Below are 19066 nucleotides of genomic sequence, written 5' to 3' on the forward strand. Positions count from 1 at the left end.
GGTAAGTTTCACAGGTCCTAATCAAAGATGATATTTTATGCCCTAGTTTCTTGAAATAATAACATTTATTCATACAAGATATGCTTCTGAAGTGTCCTTACCATGTGTGAACATACCATACAAGTTCGTCTTCCATTACCTTCGGAATACATAAACGCCACCACTGTGATGTTACACTGTCTCTCCAAAACAAGTTACGATCTACAATTTTTCATTTTGCCACTTGATTAGGAGGTAACGAGTTCTGGATACAAATAGAAAATATTTCTGTGAAAAAAGGATCATGATGTACATTCTCTGTTATTCTTTGAACTATCTCTTTTACCCTCATGTTCGGATATTCTGCTGACATAAAATTAGTGGCAATAATAACACCGGGCCCTTCCGTACGTTTCAAGTCTTCCATTCCTATGGGTAGCCTCGATAATGCATCAGGTGCTATATTTTCAGAACCTTTACATATCGTATCTTGATATCGTATTCCTGTACGAAAAGCATCCAGCGCATCAACCTACTGTGTAGTAATCGACTACTCATCAGAAAGGATAAAGCTTGATGATCTGTATAAATATGGATGTCTGATCCCCATACTGGTGTTTGAAACTTTTGAATAATCCACGCAATTGTCAATAGTTCCTTTTCAGTAGCTGTGTAATTTAGTTCATGCTTATTTAGGCTACGGCTAGCAAAAGCTATTGTTCTGTGTTCTATATTACTCAGATCCCATTCTCCTTGGAAAATTTCGGCAGCAATACCGTAATCAGATACATCCGTCAAAATTTTAAACCGTTCGCCCGTAACTGGATGATGTAATATGGGCGCCTCAACAAGCGCTCTTTTAACGTTTTCAAATGCATCATTTGCACCTTGAGCCCAAGTCCACGGTACTCCCTTTTTTAATAAACGTAAAATTCTCGGGTCATATAACTCCTGTCCTCGTACGTACTGTTGATAGTATCTGGCCATACCTATAAATCCTTTTAATTGTCTTACATTTCTGGGGTGCGGACATTCTTTGATAGTTTTTATGCATTCAGAGTCTGGTCTAATTCCCTCTACCCCTACAATATGCCCTAAGAACTTAAGTTCTTGGAAAGCAAAAAACGATTTTGACAGCTTCACCGTAGTACCTTTCTCTTTAAATTTTTTCAGAGCCTTGCACAAAGTTAGACAATGTTTCTCCCAAGTAGCTGATATTATTAGGATATCATCTACATATACACTACTAGCCACTAAAATTGCTACACCAAGAAGAAATGCAGATGATACACGGGTATTCATTGGACAAATATGTTATACGAGAACTGACATGTAATTACATTTTCATGCAATTTGGGTGCAAAGATCCTAAGAAACCAGTACTCAGAACAACCACCTCTGGCCATAATAACGGCCTTGATACGCCTGGGCACTGAGTCAAACAGAGCTTGGTTGGTGTGTACAGGTACAGCTGCCCATGCAGCTTCAACACGATACCACAGTTCATCAGGAGTAGTGACTGGCGTATTGTGACAAGCCAGTTGCTTGGCCACCATTGACCAAATGTTTTCAGTTGGTGAGAGATCTGGAGAATGTGCTGGCCAGGGCAGCAGTCAAACATTTTCTGTATCCAGAAAGGCCCGTACAGGACCTGCAACATGCAGTCATGCATTATCCTGCTGAAATGTAGGGTTTCGCAGGGATCGAATGAAGGGTAGAGCCACGGGTCATAACACATCTGAAATATAATGTCCACTGTTCAAAGTGCCGTCAGTGCGAACAAGAGGTGACCGAGATGTGTAACCAATGGCACCCCACACCATCACACTGGGTGATAAGCCAGTATGGCGATTATGAATACACACTTCCAATTTGAGTTCATCGCGATGTCATCAAACACGGATGCGACCATCCTGATGCTGTAAACAGAACCTGGATTCATCCAAAAAAAGGACTTTTGCCATTGTGCACCCAGGTTCATCGTTGAGTACACCATCGCAGGCACTCCTGTCTGTGATGCAGCGTCAAGGGTAACCGCTGCCATGGTCTCCGAGCTGATAGTCCATGCTCCTGCAAACATCATCGAACTGTTCGTGCAGATGGTTGTTGTCTTGCAAACGTCCCCATCTGTTGACTCAGGGATCGAGATGTGGCTGCATGATCCGTTACAGCCATGCGGATAATATGCCTGTCATCTCAACTGCTAGTGATACAAGGCAATTGGGATCCAGCATGGTGCTCCGTATTACCCTCCTGAACCCACTGATTCCATATTCTGCTAACATTCATTGGATATCGACCAACACGAGCAGCAATGTCGCGATACGATAAACCGCAATCGCGATAGGCTACAATCCGACCTTTATCAAAGTCGGAAATGTGATGGTACGCATCTCTCCTCCTTACACGAGGAATCACAACAACATTTCACCAGGCAACGCCGGTCAACTGCTGTTTGTGTATGAGAAATCAGTTGTAAACTTTCCTCATGTCAGCACACTGTAGGTGACGCCAGCGGCGCCAACCTTGTGTGAATGCTCTGAAAAGCTAATCATTTGCATATCACAGCTTCTTCTTCCTGTTGGTTAAATTTCATGTCTGTAGCACATCATCTTCATCTTCATCTTCATGGTGTAGCACAAAAAAAGAAAAAAGTGGCTGTATACTTTTCGGATTCCGGATGTAATTTTATCTGCCAATATCCCGCGGTCAAATCCCTCGTGCTAAAGAATCTTGCCTTTTCAAATTTGGATAACAATTCGTAGTTATTAATCAGCCGGTCCCTCCCCATCTCTATATGTCAATTCAATGTACGAGCGTCTAAGACTAATCCTACCCCACCTGTACCTTTCTTCACCACTACCAGAGGATTAGTCATTACACTGGAACTTCATTCTATAATATTACTATTAATCATTAAGGTTTGAAAAAGAATGGAGTGTAATCTTTGATTTTGAACTTACAAATATAGTCACTGATATTACCTGGGCCATCTGAAAATACCATTTCATATTCCATTAAAATTTTATACAAATCTTGTCTTCGTTGATCGGTTAATATTAGGGATTCATTAACTGTGTCTTGTATATCAGTTCGATGTGTTCCCTGATCAACATTATCGATTTCTGGTGATAACTGTGCTGTAGCTGTTAATCGCAGAGACTGGCACTCCGTTGTTTGTTCCTCAAAGTGACTATTTGTCACAAAAGGTGTCCAGCGTCTACTGTCCCCTATACCAAAACATAGAAGATGTTCGTCAAAGTTTAAGATGACTTTAAACTCTAACAATCAATCTAAACCAAACAGTAAGTCTCTATTAATATTCTCTACTATCAACAGCATTTGACGAAATAACATATTTCCAATACTGCAGTTCACCGGCATTTCATATTTTACAAGTTTACTTTTTGTTCCCATTATCCCTATTGTGTATACTCCAGTCACTGACAGTAATGGTAAGTGCTGTTTAAGAGTTAAAAAATGCATTTGAGATGAGTGATACCTCACTTCCCAAATCTATAAATATGTTAACCTCAGAATTTTCCACTGTCCCTGCTATTATAGGTTGTGGGTTATTAGTAGCTAAGCTTGGTTCTTCAAGCAACACCATTCCTTTGTGGGTATTTTGTGCATAAAGTTAACGTACCTATATGAAATACGGCCTCCTAATGTATTTCCACGATCTGGGCCCCAGCCCTGGATCCAGGTTGAACAGCCTTTTCCTCTTTACTACTAATTATGGGTTGGTTACCGTAACGAGGTACCACATTCCTATGTTGTGTTTTTTGGTTACTCAGTACAAATTCTTGAGAAGTTACTGGATCTAAATTTGAATGTGACTGCTTCTTTTGATAATTACTGTGACAACTTTTCTTACTGCACTGGTGTACTTTTGCTAAGTTTGCCTCATGCCTTTTAAAATTATTCCCACTATTCTTTTTATTGTTGGAACTTTCACTTTGGCGTAAAGTTTCGTTGCGGTCCTTATTTATTGCATCAAGTGCATCCACAAAAGACAACTCTTCTACCGGTTTCCAACCACTACATAAGATGTCTCTTCTCGCATATATGGGCAATCGTCTAATTAAAATACGTACCAATCCCTCTTATTCCATTGGCTTATCTAAATACTTTACTCGTGTTAAATGCCAATCGAAATATTTCCTTGTAGTATACCAAGTATTTTTGTAATGTTTTGGGTCCCATAGATCTGACATCAACTTTTCTTGAGCACTGGCAGACAATTATTTCTCCTTAAATTTCTTTTGAAAGTCCTCCTAAGAGGAAAAATTCTCAATATTTACTGTACTCCATTCTGAGGCTTCCCCTAGAAGGTACCCCACAGCAAATTCGATCTTCTTAAAATCTTCCCAATTTTTAGGTAATACTTGAGTAAACCTCAGTAAGAAATGGGTCGGATGTACATCTCTGTCCCTCTTAAATTTACGAAATTGTCTAGATAACCCAGAATTAGCTCCCCACTGTAAATCAGTCACAGCTTCACTAATTAATACAATCTTAGGTGAAGATACCCTTTTTTCTATTTTATCTTGGATAAGCTTAATCTCTTTCCACAGGTCGTCCCTACCCATCCTGGTACCATTAAGTTCGGAAGAAGGAATAGGTGATACATTCCCGGATGTTATTCTCTTGGTAACTTTATGATCTCCCCAAATTGTTCCTACTAACTAATTACAGTTATATCAGAGTTAGCTATTTTCTCTTTGAAATTTCTTTCTACATTACCTAACCATGTATTGACACCTGTAATTTGCAATTGAATGACTGGCATTAACTCATTCTGCTTATCTACACTCTCTTGCAAAGTATACATCCCATGCATTACATCATTATACTTAATACTATACACTTTTTCAAAGGATCCTAACTTTTCAATAAGTTCCGATTCTACACCATTACATTTGTTCTCAGTGTTAAGTTTTAGCCTTTTTAACAAATCCTGAAAGGTATCATTCCATTCCTGACTATGGTCAGTAAACATATGATTTATGTGAGTAGTCAAAGAGTTTGTCAACTCATTCTTTAGATCTACTTTTAAATTCTCTACTTTAGTACTTATAGCGTCAAACTCAAGTCTTCAAAGCGACCATGCCTTCGCGCAGATTACTAAATTCTTCGCTTTGAGAGTTGACCTTGGCACTTAACAAACCTAAATTTGTTGTTTGAATATTTAGTTTCCCTCTGAGCATTTAAAGCTTCACTCTGGGTATTTAACTGAGAATTTACTAAGCATAGTTCTTTACGTAGAGCCGCACTTTGAGCTTTGATTAAATTTGCCAACTCAGCCCAGTCAGGCACTTCTTTGCTAATTTTCGTGGCCATAGCTTGGTCTTGAGTTTCCCCAACTGTTGTATATTCTCCATACTCCTGTACCACTTCGTACTAAAGTAATGTAGTTTTGTTTCACGCTCACCTGGCGTAGAATTCTCGTTGCGGAGGTGAGCGGATGCGGAGGCAGGTCAGCATTGGTGAACAGCAGTTGGTGCCGGCGGCGTCAGATGTACGTTGGTTTTCGTGTCTGCGTCCCGGCGACATGTGTTAGAGCCGTATACTCTCCGCATTGGATCTTCTTGGTTGAAGCGTTCTATGCATATCTCTTCATAGACAAATACGTTGAAATTTTGCTCCATTCTTGAACATAATCGAATGTCTAAGAGTAAATCCCTTGTTGTATAATGTTTGGTTGCTATGGCAATAGACAACAGCTTCTTTTCTCGTTTTTGACTGAAAATTCCTGTTTTTTAGTCCTTTTGTACAGGTCACCACGTTCTAATGTTTTGATGACTTAAAAGTGTGAGTATGGGTCTGGATTATACCGATTTATTTCCCCGCACCACATTCCATTTCTTTACGAGATGACTTACTTGGGGTTTTCAGCCACTTTTCTTTACTGGATAGCTGGCTGCTGGAAACTCTCTTGACTTCTTCTCCATCAAATAATGCTAGGTACAGGAACTTTCAAGTCCCTTTCTACTAGTGAAATAAGTAGCCATAAAAACTTTACGTTTTGTCGATCAACAATGTGTTCGACTTTCAAGCACAATAAAAATTCTCACTTTCAACATAATATGTAACTTCAGTAAGTCTCTCGTACAGTCGTATGTTAGAAACAAATGGATTTATATTCAAAAGAAAGTCTGCTTAGACACCATGACTTTCAGAAAAGAAGATTGAAAAAATGTCTTGCCTCTAACAAGGCTGAGTCAAGAGTCTATATGAGTACTTTTTGAACTGTTCTTGTTTCACATAACAACAGTCAGTGACACAATAAGCACAAAGCTGCATATAGATTCTGTGGTGTCACCGCCAGACACCACACTTGCTAGGTGGTAGCCTTTAAATCGGCCGCGGTCCATTAGTATACGTCGGACCCGCGTGTCACCACTGTCAGTGATCGCAGACCGAGCGCCGCCACACGGCAGGTCTAGAGAGACGTCCTTGCACTCGCCCCAGTTGTACAGCCGACGTTCATAGGAATGGTTCACTGACAATCACGCTCTCATTTGCCGAGACGATAGTTAGCATAGCCTTCAGCTACGTCAATTGCTACGACCTAGCAAGGCGCCATTACCAGTTAATATTGAAATTATACTTTTGTATCGTCAAGAGCGATGTACACCGATTATGGATTAAAGTTAAGTATTACATCAACTACATACTTTAATTGCTACTATTAATTCCCTTAACTGTTCCAGACCTCACGCCAGTCTGCGTGTAATTAAACGCATGCATTTCGGCCTCCTCTAGCAACACTTCAGATTCCATGGTTCTTCCAAACAAACTCACTAACACATATATGGATTGCCCGACAGGTACTTGTCGGTGCCGTTCGACCGCCACGTCTACTTTCTTCCTGCGACTGATTTTAAACCTGCACACACAAGCATGTGATGTGCAGTAGGTAGGATTTTACCATCCCACACTCGTATGTAGAATATCGTCTGTTCGGGACAGTAGAAGGCTGAGTGGTTCTAGAATTTACACAGAAATTCTCGAATCACTACAATGGTCTGAGGGGGACTTGAACTATTATCCTCCTGAATGCAAATCTTAATACTTTATTCCTGCAGCACCACTCCCCCCACTCTCCCTATCCTACCCACCCACACAAGCAGACAAAGCCCTTAATGGTGTATAGTGTTGATATAATCTGTAGGCACAGTTGATGAACTAGTCCAGGACCCTACAACTGGGCTGGGCCACACAAGGATCCTAAAAACAGTAGAAGTGTGCCAGGGAAGTGTCATAGGACCACCATTATTTTCTATATATGTTCATGATCTAGAAGACAGGGTGGGCAGGAATCTGTGGTTGTCTGCTGATTATGCTGTGGTGTACAGGATGGTGTCGAAGTTGAGTGACTGTAAGACGGCTTAGAGAATGTGTCTCAGTGATGTGATGAATGGCAGTTAGCTCTAAATGCAGAAAATTTTTAGTTTGTAATATTTGAAGAAATATTATTATGGAATATTACTATGGAGATACTTCAAGAACTCAAATGTGAATCACCATATGCAAGGCAATGTTATTTTTGAGGAACACTACTGAGAACATTTAGAGAACTGGCATCTGAAGCTGACTGCTGAACGATTCTACAGCGGCCAACATACATTCTGCATAAGGACCATGAAGATAAGATACGAGAAATTAGAGCTCATACAGAGGCATATAGATACTCATTTTTCCCCACGCTCTATTTGTGAATGGAACAGGAAAGGAAATGACTAGCAGTGATATAGGCTACCTTCCATCAAGCACAGTCTTGCAGAGTATGTATGTATCCACTATATTGACTCCTCAAGACATGGTTAAAGTACTTTAAAATGTTAAGAGTTTTGAGAAACTTTGCTTTCATATTCTTCTGGTGCAGAAACCAGGAACACTTAGTGTCAAAATCAAGGCTCAGAAATCTCACTCAAACTTCTCCCAATATCCCTCATTTTCAACATAGGTGGAAGGCAAATGCAGAAAGTGCATGTACACTGTTTCCACTGCCAAACATGTGAAGTCACTGTGTGGTATCCTTAGCTTAATCTTTTGTATGAAGATGGCCTTGTAAGCCGAAAATAATAAGAGTAATATTGTAGAACAAAAGCAAACTAGCACTTTTCATTTATTATAATGTTATTCTACTGAGAACTGATGGAAGATTTAGTTAACGTAACTTAATCATCGGCAAATAAGGAGCACTGTAACTGAGACTCAATATCTGAGATATCAATGGGACAAAATAACTACACAAAGACGTAAACACATTTCCAAAGTCCGACATGTAAAGCACACAATGATATTACACTTCAAATTGGTATTGTATGTCTTCAAAAGAAGAGAAATGGATGTACTAGCTGTTAGCTAGGGAGATTCGCTGTATAGCTGCATCTTCCAAAGTCAGGTTACTAATAATGAAATGTTGTCTCCTGACCCAATATCGGAAACAACTGAGGAGCTACAATAACCACTCAGTGACATACACTCCTTCATTGGTATCAGGAGGTATTAAGACTGAATCCCTTATACATATAGTGATGTCTCATGTGTCTCAAAAATGGCTGACTAGTGTGAGGGGGATTTCTTCAGCTTCTCCTCAGACATGCAATGACATGTTATAAATAACTTCTGTTATGACCACTTGTTGCATCACAAGTTACAGATTCTGTCCAGTTATCACATGGAAAAGAGACAGTTGCTGGGCCATGACAAGCTTTTGAGTGTTATGCCAGTTGTTAACTACATTTTTCTGTGCAATATTTTGACAACCAACACAGTCAGCTTCTTCAGGTGCAGCATGATGTGTTGTTATACATGCTCACTGGCTGGACTCCAAACACACTGTGAAGTATTGTTGATGTCTCACCGCTATTTGTAGCTAAATCTAACTCCTGGCACCTGCAAGACCCCTTAATGCCCATTTGCTTTTAGAAACCTGCACTGTTATTCTGTGAAACACACATACTCTCAGTCATTTTCAGTTCTGAAAGATGAGATAGTTAGTGAGAGACTGATAAATCAAGTGACAGACCGCAAGCCTTCCTTAAATTGACACTTTCATTCCAGTTTATTAGGTTAATTGACATATTTCTTTCAAAAGACCCCTTAATTAGACTGTCACAAAAACTTGTAGTGGAGTAGTGTAGTGGAGAGCCGGAAGGAACATCAAAACACACTCAACTAAAACAACTAAGCAAATCAGCTGTTGCTGAGCACTTGCCTCAAGAATGTTCATGAGATGAAATATGAGAACAGTTTTGTGGTGCAAACACCAAGGGTTTGAGACAGCGTAGTTAACCTTTTGACGGACTGGACATGTTAATGTGTGCCGCTGTACTGTCCCTGGGTGCTCTGGACACATTTACATACAACTTTGATTCTTACTGCTTTGATTCTTCTATCAGGTGCTCTAGATGTGTATACACAAACACCCTTCTATATCTATATCTATATCTACATCTACAGCGATACTCTGCAAAACACATTTAAGTGCCTGGCAGAGGGTTCATCAAACCACATCCACAATTCTCTATTATCCAATTTTGTATAGAATGTGGAAAGAATGAACACCTATATCTTCATGTATGAGCTCTGATTTTCCTTATTTTATCATGGTGATTATTTCTCCCTATGTAGGTCGGCATCAATAAAATATTTTTGCATTCGGAGGAGAATGTTGGTGATTGGAATTTCACGAGAAGTTTCTTCCACAACGAAAAACGCCCTTGTTTTAATGATGTCCACTCGAAATCCTGTATCGTTTCAGTGACACTTTCTCCCCTATTCCATGATAATACAAAATGTGCTGTCCTTCTTTGAACTTTTTTGATGTACTCTGTCAATCCTATTTGGTAAGGATCCCACACTGCACAGCAGTATTTTAAAAGAGGATGGACAAGCACAGTGTATGCAGTCACCTTTGCAGACCTTACATTTTCTAAGTGTCCTGCCAATAAAATGCCTTTCTCACATTTTCTGTGTCTTCCTTCAAATTTAAGTTGTTCATAACTGTAATTCCAACGTATTTAGTTGAATTTATGGCCTTCAGATTTGACTGATTTATCGTGTTCAACTGATTCCTTTTAGCACTCATGTGGATGACCTCACACTTTTCGTTATTTAGGGTCAATTTTCATACCAAACTGATCTTTTCTAAATTGTTTTGCAATTTGTTTTGATCTTCTGATGGCTTTACTACTTGATAAATGACAGCTTCATCTGCAAACAACCTAAGATGGATGCTCAGATTGTCTCCCAAATCATTTATATAGATACGGAACATCAAAGGGCATATAACGGTACACAAGGGAACGCCAAAATCACTTCTGTTTTTCTCAATGACTTTCTGTGAATTACTACGAACTGTGACCTCTCTGACAGGAAATCACGAATCCAATCACATAACCGAGACGATATTCTATACACACGCAATTTCACTACAAGCCACTTGTGTGATACAGCGTCAAACGCCTTCCGAAAATCCAGAAATACAAAATCAATTTGATATCCCTTGTCAATAGCACTCAACAATTCGTGCGAGTAAATAGTTAGTTGTGTTTCACAAGAATGATGTTTTCTACATCCATGTTAACTGTGTGTCAATAGACCATTTTCTTTGAGGTAATTCATAATGTTCAAACACAATATATGTTTCATATGCTGCATATCGACATTAATGATATGGACCTGTAATTTAGTGGATTACTCCTACCACCTTTCTTGAATATTGGTGTGACCTCTGCAACTTTCCAGTCTTTGGGTACGGATCTTTCGTCGAGCTAATGTTGTATATGATTGTTAAGTATGGAGCTATTGCATCAGCATACTCTGAAAGGAACCTAATTGGTATACAGTCTGGACCAGAAAACTTGCTTTTATTAAGTGATTTAAGCTGCTTCACTGCTCTGAGGATATTCACTTCTATGTTGTTGATGTTGGCAGCTGCTCTCAATTCAAATTCTGGAATATTTACTTCATCTTCTTTTTTGAAGGCATTTCAGAAGTTTGTGTTTAGTAACTCTGCTTCGGCAGCCTGTCTTCGATAGTATCTCCATTGCTATTGCGCAGAAAAGGCACTTCTTGTGTCTTGCCGCTAGCATTCTTCACATATGACCAGAATATCTTTGGATTTTCTGCCAGGTTTCAAGACAAAGTTTCATTGTGGAAACTATTATAAGTGTCTCGTATTGAAGTCTGTGCTAAATTTCGAACTTCTGTAAAAGATCGCCAATCTTGGGGATTTTGCGTCTGTTTAAATTTCTCTCTCTCTCTCTCTCTCTCTCTCTCTCTCTCTCTCTCTCTCTCTTTTTTTGGGCAATGTGCTCCGACCAGTTTTGTGTACCAAGGAGGATCAGCTCCATCATTTGTTAATTTATTTGGTATAAATCTCTCAATTGCTACTCATATTATTTCTTTGAATTCAAGCCACATCTGCTCTACACTTACATTATTCATTTGGAAGGTGTGGAAATTGTCTCTCAGGAAGGCATCAAATGAACTTTTATCTGTTTTTTTGAATACATATAGTTTTCATTTATTTTTGTAGGATTTGGGGGTTGCAATATTCAATCTCACTATGACAGCCCTGCGTTCACTAATCCCTTTATCCATTGATGCTCGTTATTAACTCAGGATTATTTGTTGCTAAGAGGTAAAGTGTGTTTTCACAACCATTTAATATTCACGTGGGCTCATGAACTAACTGATCGAAATAATTTTCAGACACTGTGTTTAGCACAATTGCTGCCACCTTTGTGCTCCCAACATGTTAACACAGCCAGCCACTTGGGTCTCTGTGTGTTCTGAATGCATTAACATGCGAGGCATTTAGAGGCTGGATAGAGCAGCCTAGTAGCTGCATTTCTGCCCAGAGCGCTCAGCAGCTTTTCATAATTTGGCTTGTGCATTTGCTGCTGTGATTTTATTTGTGATGTTACTTTCATCTTTGTTTTTGACTGAGAAAATGGCATGCCGTTGTGGATGTAGGGAGAAAGAAATCATGAAGACAGTGAGAGTGACAGGCAACCATGCCAAGAACTTGGCAAACAGGGTAAAAGAAACTGAAGCAGAAAAATCAGAAGCCTATGTATAAAAACCACTGCAACAGTGATGCTACAGAGACTAATTGGCAGGCTGATATCATTATGTCTAGCCATAAAGCATTCTAAAGATTGTAAGTACACAAAAGATTTTGATGGAAACTGAAATAATTAAAACATTTAGTTACTTAGCAATTACATCCTGTGACATAACAACAAACTGGTTTCAATTGTAGCTGAGTATCTCACATACAACATCGCAAATATTAATATATCACAATATTCTCTTTTGATTAAATATTAAATACTGTTGAAAGAAGTATACCTTTCCACTGAATAAAATTATAGTTATGTGTATATCTTGAGAGATAAAACTGTTTCAAATATTAATCATATGGCACCCCTTTGCATGCTAACATTTGCAAAACATCTCATTTCGGTATCTTAAATGTTAATGGAATATGACAGATGTTACAACCATATGATTCAGGTTTTGCATGAAAAGAACACTGGGCACAATTTGCACAACCCTCCCCTGGATATAAGAACCAATATTTTGAGAACGGTGACACATATTGCTCTGCTCTCAAGCTTTAAATAAAATTTTGATATGTTAGCTACACTCCAATAAGTTCCATAAAATGAGCCGTACAAAAAATCTATGCAGTGTGTTTTTACCTCTGCAAAAATCTTAAAATATTGTGCAATGCTTTATTTCATTGGATGCAGCATAGTAACTAAGATGAATAATGAAAGGAAATTCAATCACTTATTGAATGAAAATATCGTGCTGCAAGACATGAAAGAACCATTTTTTTCCTTCTTTACAAAATAGTTTTCTTAAAATCAGATGATACGTATTTCATAAGCAGCCCCCACGTCCACTCAACCACTTCGCTGACAATTCCTGAACAGAATGAACAAATCTGGAGGGAAAAACTTATTACTGTGATTCCCAAGAACTGCTGCTGTATTAGAGCAATAACACTGATGGATTTGTCCTTTCCTTGAGTTATTACAGTTATGGATGTATGTAGACAGCAGATTTATGGAGGAGTAACTATGAAAGAACACAGGTTACTAAGCTGAACCGAAAGTGACACTTCGCTTTCATCATAGGCTTCTACTATCCCACTAAAAACTCCCGGAAAGATTTAGTTCTCATGTGTAAAACAATATTGTCATACATATGTGTTTGCCTACGCAGTGATTCATTTCTAGAGGAGTTTTAAAGCCAAAACCTTAAGTTGTTAGAGTAACTGTCCTCGCAGTAGACTTTCCTATGAGTAACTGTCCTCACAGTAGACTTTTCTATGCAGCTCGTTACTATCCAGCTTACTTAATTGATAACATAATAGTACTTCTCCCTGGTAAAATGAGGATTAGTTTATTGTATGTACTATGCTTTTCCAAAGCTTTAGCAAGTGGGCACCAGCTACAATGCTGTGTGGCCTTTCAAAATGTTCTATGCATCTTTTGTGCATCCAGCACATCTGGAGTCACTGCCACAGCATTAATACTGAATAAATTACCGAAACCACTCTTCAACAAACAATACATAGCACACCTCTTCCAGCATTCACAAACAACAATAAACACATGTCGACACCAGCAATGTTGGTAATGCTATGTTCTTTTTTTCTTCCGTTACATATCAGACATCCAAACTACACACATTGTTAAATTGTCGTTTTGTGCAGTGCAGTAGTCTGCTGCTCGCCACTTTCACATCAATTAATTATCCAGGCATAACAATATCAAATGGAGTGAGCATATCAGGATGGTAGCAAGGAAGGTGAATGGTCAACTTCATTTTATTGAAAGAATTTTGGAAAAGTGTAGATCATCTACAAAGCAGATAGCATACTAGCATACATAATGCTAGTGTGACTCATTCTCAATTGCTGCCAAGTGTTTGGGATTCTCACCAATTCTCTTAAATTAAAGGAACACACTGAAGCAATTCAGAAGCGTACAGCTAGATTTGTTACCAGTAGGTTTGATCAGCACCAAGTATTGTGGAGATGCTTTGTGAACTCAAATGGGAATCCCTAGAGAGAAAATGATGCTGTTCTTGTGAGGCACTATAGCAGAAATTTAGGGAACTGGCTTCTGAGGCCGACTGCAGAATGATTCTATTGCCATCAACATATATATCGCATACAGACTACAACGATAAGATGTACATATGGAGACTTATAGACAGTCATTTTTCCCTTGCTCTATCTGTGAGTGGAACAGGAAAGGAAATAACTAGCAGTGTACATGGTACTATCCAACGTGCAATGCACTGTGGCATGTGAGGTCTGTACGTATATGTAGATGTACAGCACCCTGCTGAATCAGTGTACACCACAGCGATGTCATTTGAACATTCAACTGTCATTGCAAGACACAAAACAACGAACATATGTCTCATAGCAGTCTCTCATCGTCAACAACACCAGCTGAACACCACTCCCTACAAATTACGGCACATAGAATGCAACGGGACTGAGCACTACCTTTTTGGAGACAACTGAGAGCACAGTGCTGATCCAGAAAGAATATAATGTTTAATTTGAACTCCAGGCATTCATTGCAAGCAACAGACAGACCACCTAGCACTATCAAGTGTGAAGAAGGTGGGCAAGGAAACATGTGGAATGGAACCTACATCAGAACCTCTTCAATGGTGAAGCAGGGTTTGTCTGACCCTGATGATCATCGTAGAAAACTGGGAGCGTACAGATACCAATGCACGTCTCAAGCATTTAGTCCCATGAGTTTATGAGGGAGTTGGATCAGTCATGTTCTGAGATGGTACCATGTATTGATTTTTGGATATGCTGCTCATTGCTATTGAGGGTGATTTGAGGACTATAAAGTATCAATACAGGATTCTCCAACTTACAGTCCAGCCCTAAAGTCAACATTTCAGCAATGGGTTCGTCTTTCAAGACAATAATGCAGGAAAACACTTCACCCACAACATGAATACATTTTTCTAGGAGGCAGGAATGAATCAAATAGAATAGTCTGCTGACAAATCCAACTAACTATGCTTGGGAGGGGGTGGAGGCAAAAAAAAAACAACAACATGAAATTGTTAGAAGCTCAATGGATGATACAACTTTGTACTATGGAAGTTGAGGACTCAGCAAATAGGTTCTGAAAATACCCTGGACTAGTAAAGGTGAAATTAAATCAGTGAGACTCCAGCCGCCATCAAATCACTAAATTCCTTGTGGACAAATGCCCAACAAGAAAATGTGCCAGCAGTCTGCACACTCTGTACCATTCTGATGAAATTTCATTACACTGTATAGTTCTCAACATTGCTATTTGATGAATTCTCAGTGACGAAAAAATTCCTACTTTGAAATTTTGTTTTTTGTTGTGTGTTCGTATATTTATAGTACCTCGAGTTTTACTCTTTGTAGCCCATTTTGTTCTTTGTGATTGGTACATTGCATAAATATATAAATAAATACAATGACTGGTAAGTAAATATTCTTCTTTTATCTCCAATAAAACTACGTAATGTTAATACAAGTCATTTACATTTTATGACTTACCTTCCTTGAAAGAAGTTGTCATATCAGAAAAGTTGTCATTTTCACTTTATCATGGCTACAAATGAAGGTTCAATTTGAGTGTATAACACTCCAACTGAGGACTCAAAAATCCAAAATACTTACAGATGATATTTCTTGTGTAGGTGCTCGAAAGCACTGTGTTGACTTCTGCTGGCTTGGTGATGAACTACGGTGAGGCAAAGATGTACTTCCATCATCTTTTGCCAGCAGGGTCGTCTCCTTTGGTGGAGATGGACATCTGTGTACAGGTGCCTGACACACAATGAGGTAAAATTACGACACTGTTAAAAATGAACTTAAGATGATCTGAAAATTATTTTTATGCAAGGAGGACAGAAGGCCAACAAGAATTTACTTACGAAAAGCAATGTACATAAAAAATATTAAAAATATAAATCTCAAAAACTTTTACAAGAAAGCACACAAAAGTTACTGGGTAACATTTGGCTTAGGCTGTTAAACAACATGAAAGATGGTTAACTCACTTTATGATAAAAATGAATAAAATAGAATTCAGAACACACATGCTGTTGAACATGAAACAGATGAAAATACTAGGTGGTGATATATGCAACCCAGTGAATAACAGGAATAAATAAAAGTCAAGTTTAACTGGTCAGACTGAATGAATACTAGGCTGTAAGAACCTCGACTTAAAATAAAAAAGCCTTGAGAAACAAAAATCAGAGTTGGTTCCTCTAGGAACTAAGACACAGAGCAGGAAATGAAATAATACATCAAGATGAGAATGGTATATGAACAAAGTAAAATACACTACAGGCTCCAGTTTATAAGTTGTGTAAGTCACATGAAAATAAATGATATGACAAAAAATGGTTTTCCGAAGATTTATTATCTATGTAGTTACTAAATATATACCACAATGGAGGACAAGACAGTCATTCCCTTCTCCTAGGTACCTTTATGCCACTGACAACTGTAACTGAACTCAATTGCAAATATATTCCTTTGTTGTTGAATAATGCTCATCAATATCAGTCACAGGGCAGTTAAATAATGGAAAAAAAGGCAGCACACGCACACGCGCGCGCACGCGCACACACACACACACACACACACACACACACACACACACACACACACACACACACACACACACAATCTTTCTAAGGGCATAGAAGACACGAACATGAAGTTTTGTGAAGTATATAATACAATAATAACTAAGAAGAAAGCTGAAATCCTTGTATGTAGTAAAGCTCCAACAATCACCATCTGGATGGAGAGCATATGAAGCTAGTCACCAGTTATAAGTACCTCGATAACAGAATAACAGAGAATGGTAGACCATGTCAAGAAATTAAATGTAGAATTGCACAAGCTAATACAAAATTCAACAAGAGGAAGAAGGTACTAACATGAAAATATTTTAGTTCAAACACCAGGAAAAAATATGTAAAACCCTTTAAATGAAGTATTGCCCAATATATCTGAGAGACATGAACAATAGGGGAACCAGAACAGAAATGACTATATGTTTTTGAAGCATATTGTTCAAGAATAATCTTAAAGATTTCATGAACAGAGGGAATGACCAATGAGAAGTCTTCAAACACGCACAAAAGAAAAGAATGTCGTGGAGGACCACCAAGGAATGAAAGGACCAAGACTTCCGTACATCAGACAGTTAAAACAAGACTTGGCACTGATGACATACTCAGAACTGAGGAGACTTGCAGAAGATAAGGAGAAATGGAGAACAAGAATTGCTGCCGACAAATCTATGGAGTGAGAACAAATGAGTAGGATATATATTTTAACAATGTAGGAAAAGACAGATTGCTACTTACCGTAAAGACGACATGTTAACTTGCAGACAGGCACAATTAAAAGACACTTACAGAAAGCTTTCAGCCACGGCCTTCATCAGAAAAAAAAAAAAGAGACCCTTGTATCTTTCTGCAACTTAAAAGTGTCTTCTTATGGTAAGCAGCAATCTGTCTTTTCCTACATTATTAATATTCCTATCTGGAGCTTCCACTGTAGGATATATATTTTACCAATTTTTAATTAAAAATTCATCTACAGAACAGAAGGTGTTATCCAGAAGAATTAACTATAGACTTCATCATTTACTCATTTCTGAGCCAGTAACAACTACCACAATGAATAACATAGACCACTTTTTCTTCTTGAGTTGTAGCTGGGGACATAATCATTCTTCTCAAATCACGATGGATTCGCTTCAATTGTACAAATACTTATTTAAAGCTCAACCGGTTTCCAGATTTTAAAGTTCCATCTTCAGGTGCATGAAACTGTAACATACAGAGGAGAGGAAGGATGAAATATAATGCAAAATATGTGTAAAAACCAAAAGGGCAAACTGCTGAAACACGGCAACTTACTTATAGTATTTGGTAATACGTAACATGCAGTCGGCCCAGTCAGTGCAAGAGTCCCAATCATTGCTTGGTGGTGGTGGTGGTGGTGGGGGTTACAATAGTGAAACTGACCGAAAAATGTAACATCCAGGGGCGGAGTTGGCGGGAGGGGTGGGGGGCGAAAACATAAGAACAGAACAAATACAGTATTCACACTGTTTACTTCATCCCACCTGCCCAGACATTTATATTTTTAGGTCTCTTTCACTATTGGGTCCCCCTTTTTCTTTTTTGTAGTTCTACCAACATGCAATGGTTGGAACTCTTGCTTCGACAGACCCAACCATATGTTATGTATTACCAAATACTATAAGTAAGTCGCCATGTTTCAGCAATTTGCTCTTTTGGTTTTTACCCATATTTTGTATTATATTTCTTCTTCCCTCTCCTTTGAATGTTACAGATTCATACACCTGAAGACGCTATTTTAAAATCTTGAAACCAGTCAAGGATTTAATAAATATTAGTACAACTAAAGTGGATCTCCTTAAATTAATTATTATGCCTCTCAGCTGCTGATGTCCTATGTACCAAATCTTATGATGGATTCCTTATGACAAATTTTTGTACCGTAAATGAGTGGTTAAAATTTCTTAAGGAAGTCTATAATAGTGGATGAAAATTCAGTACTGTTCTCATCCACTACTGATGAATAACTACTCTGGGTGCAAGAAAAGCTCTTGCATTTTACTCTGTGACCAGTTTCAGTTTTTATACGAAAGCAAATTTTTAGCGGAATCTGAAAATTGCTGTGGTGAAGCAAAATCAAAATGCTCTCCCCGGGAACTAGTGTTTACGAACATATATTGTACCTTCTCAACACTTTCATTAATGATTATGAAATGATGAAGACACGCAAACACCCTGTCCTAGGCATAGAAAATCCCCAACCTGGTCATGAATCAAACCTGGGACCCTGTGATCCTAGGCAGCAAAAATCTGGTGGTGCTGGTTGTGGTGGTGGTGGTGGTGGTGGTGGTGGTGGTGGTGGAAGACTGGAGGCAGTAAAGATGGTAATGGTGATGATAATTATGATTATGGTAATGGTGGTGGTGGT

General features: G+C 38.6%; 1 protein-coding gene across 3 annotated transcripts in view; it reads right to left on the reverse strand.

Moving 5' to 3' along the window:
* LOC126259193 (TP53-binding protein 1-like) overlaps positions 1–19066 on the reverse strand; it is a 359964-nt gene that overhangs the window by 209582 nt on the left and 131316 nt on the right. For all 3 annotated transcript variants that reach the window (XM_049955782.1, XM_049955783.1, XM_049955781.1), the window contains one exon: positions 15707–15856. In XM_049955782.1, the coding sequence (XP_049811739.1) occupies positions 15707–15856 (150 nt within the window). The remainder of the gene's footprint in view (positions 1–15706; positions 15857–19066) is intronic.

This window comes from Schistocerca nitens, chromosome 5 (assembly GCF_023898315.1).
Source record: "Schistocerca nitens isolate TAMUIC-IGC-003100 chromosome 5, iqSchNite1.1, whole genome shotgun sequence".
In the NCBI taxonomy this organism is placed as follows: Eukaryota; Metazoa; Arthropoda; class Insecta; order Orthoptera; family Acrididae; genus Schistocerca; species Schistocerca nitens.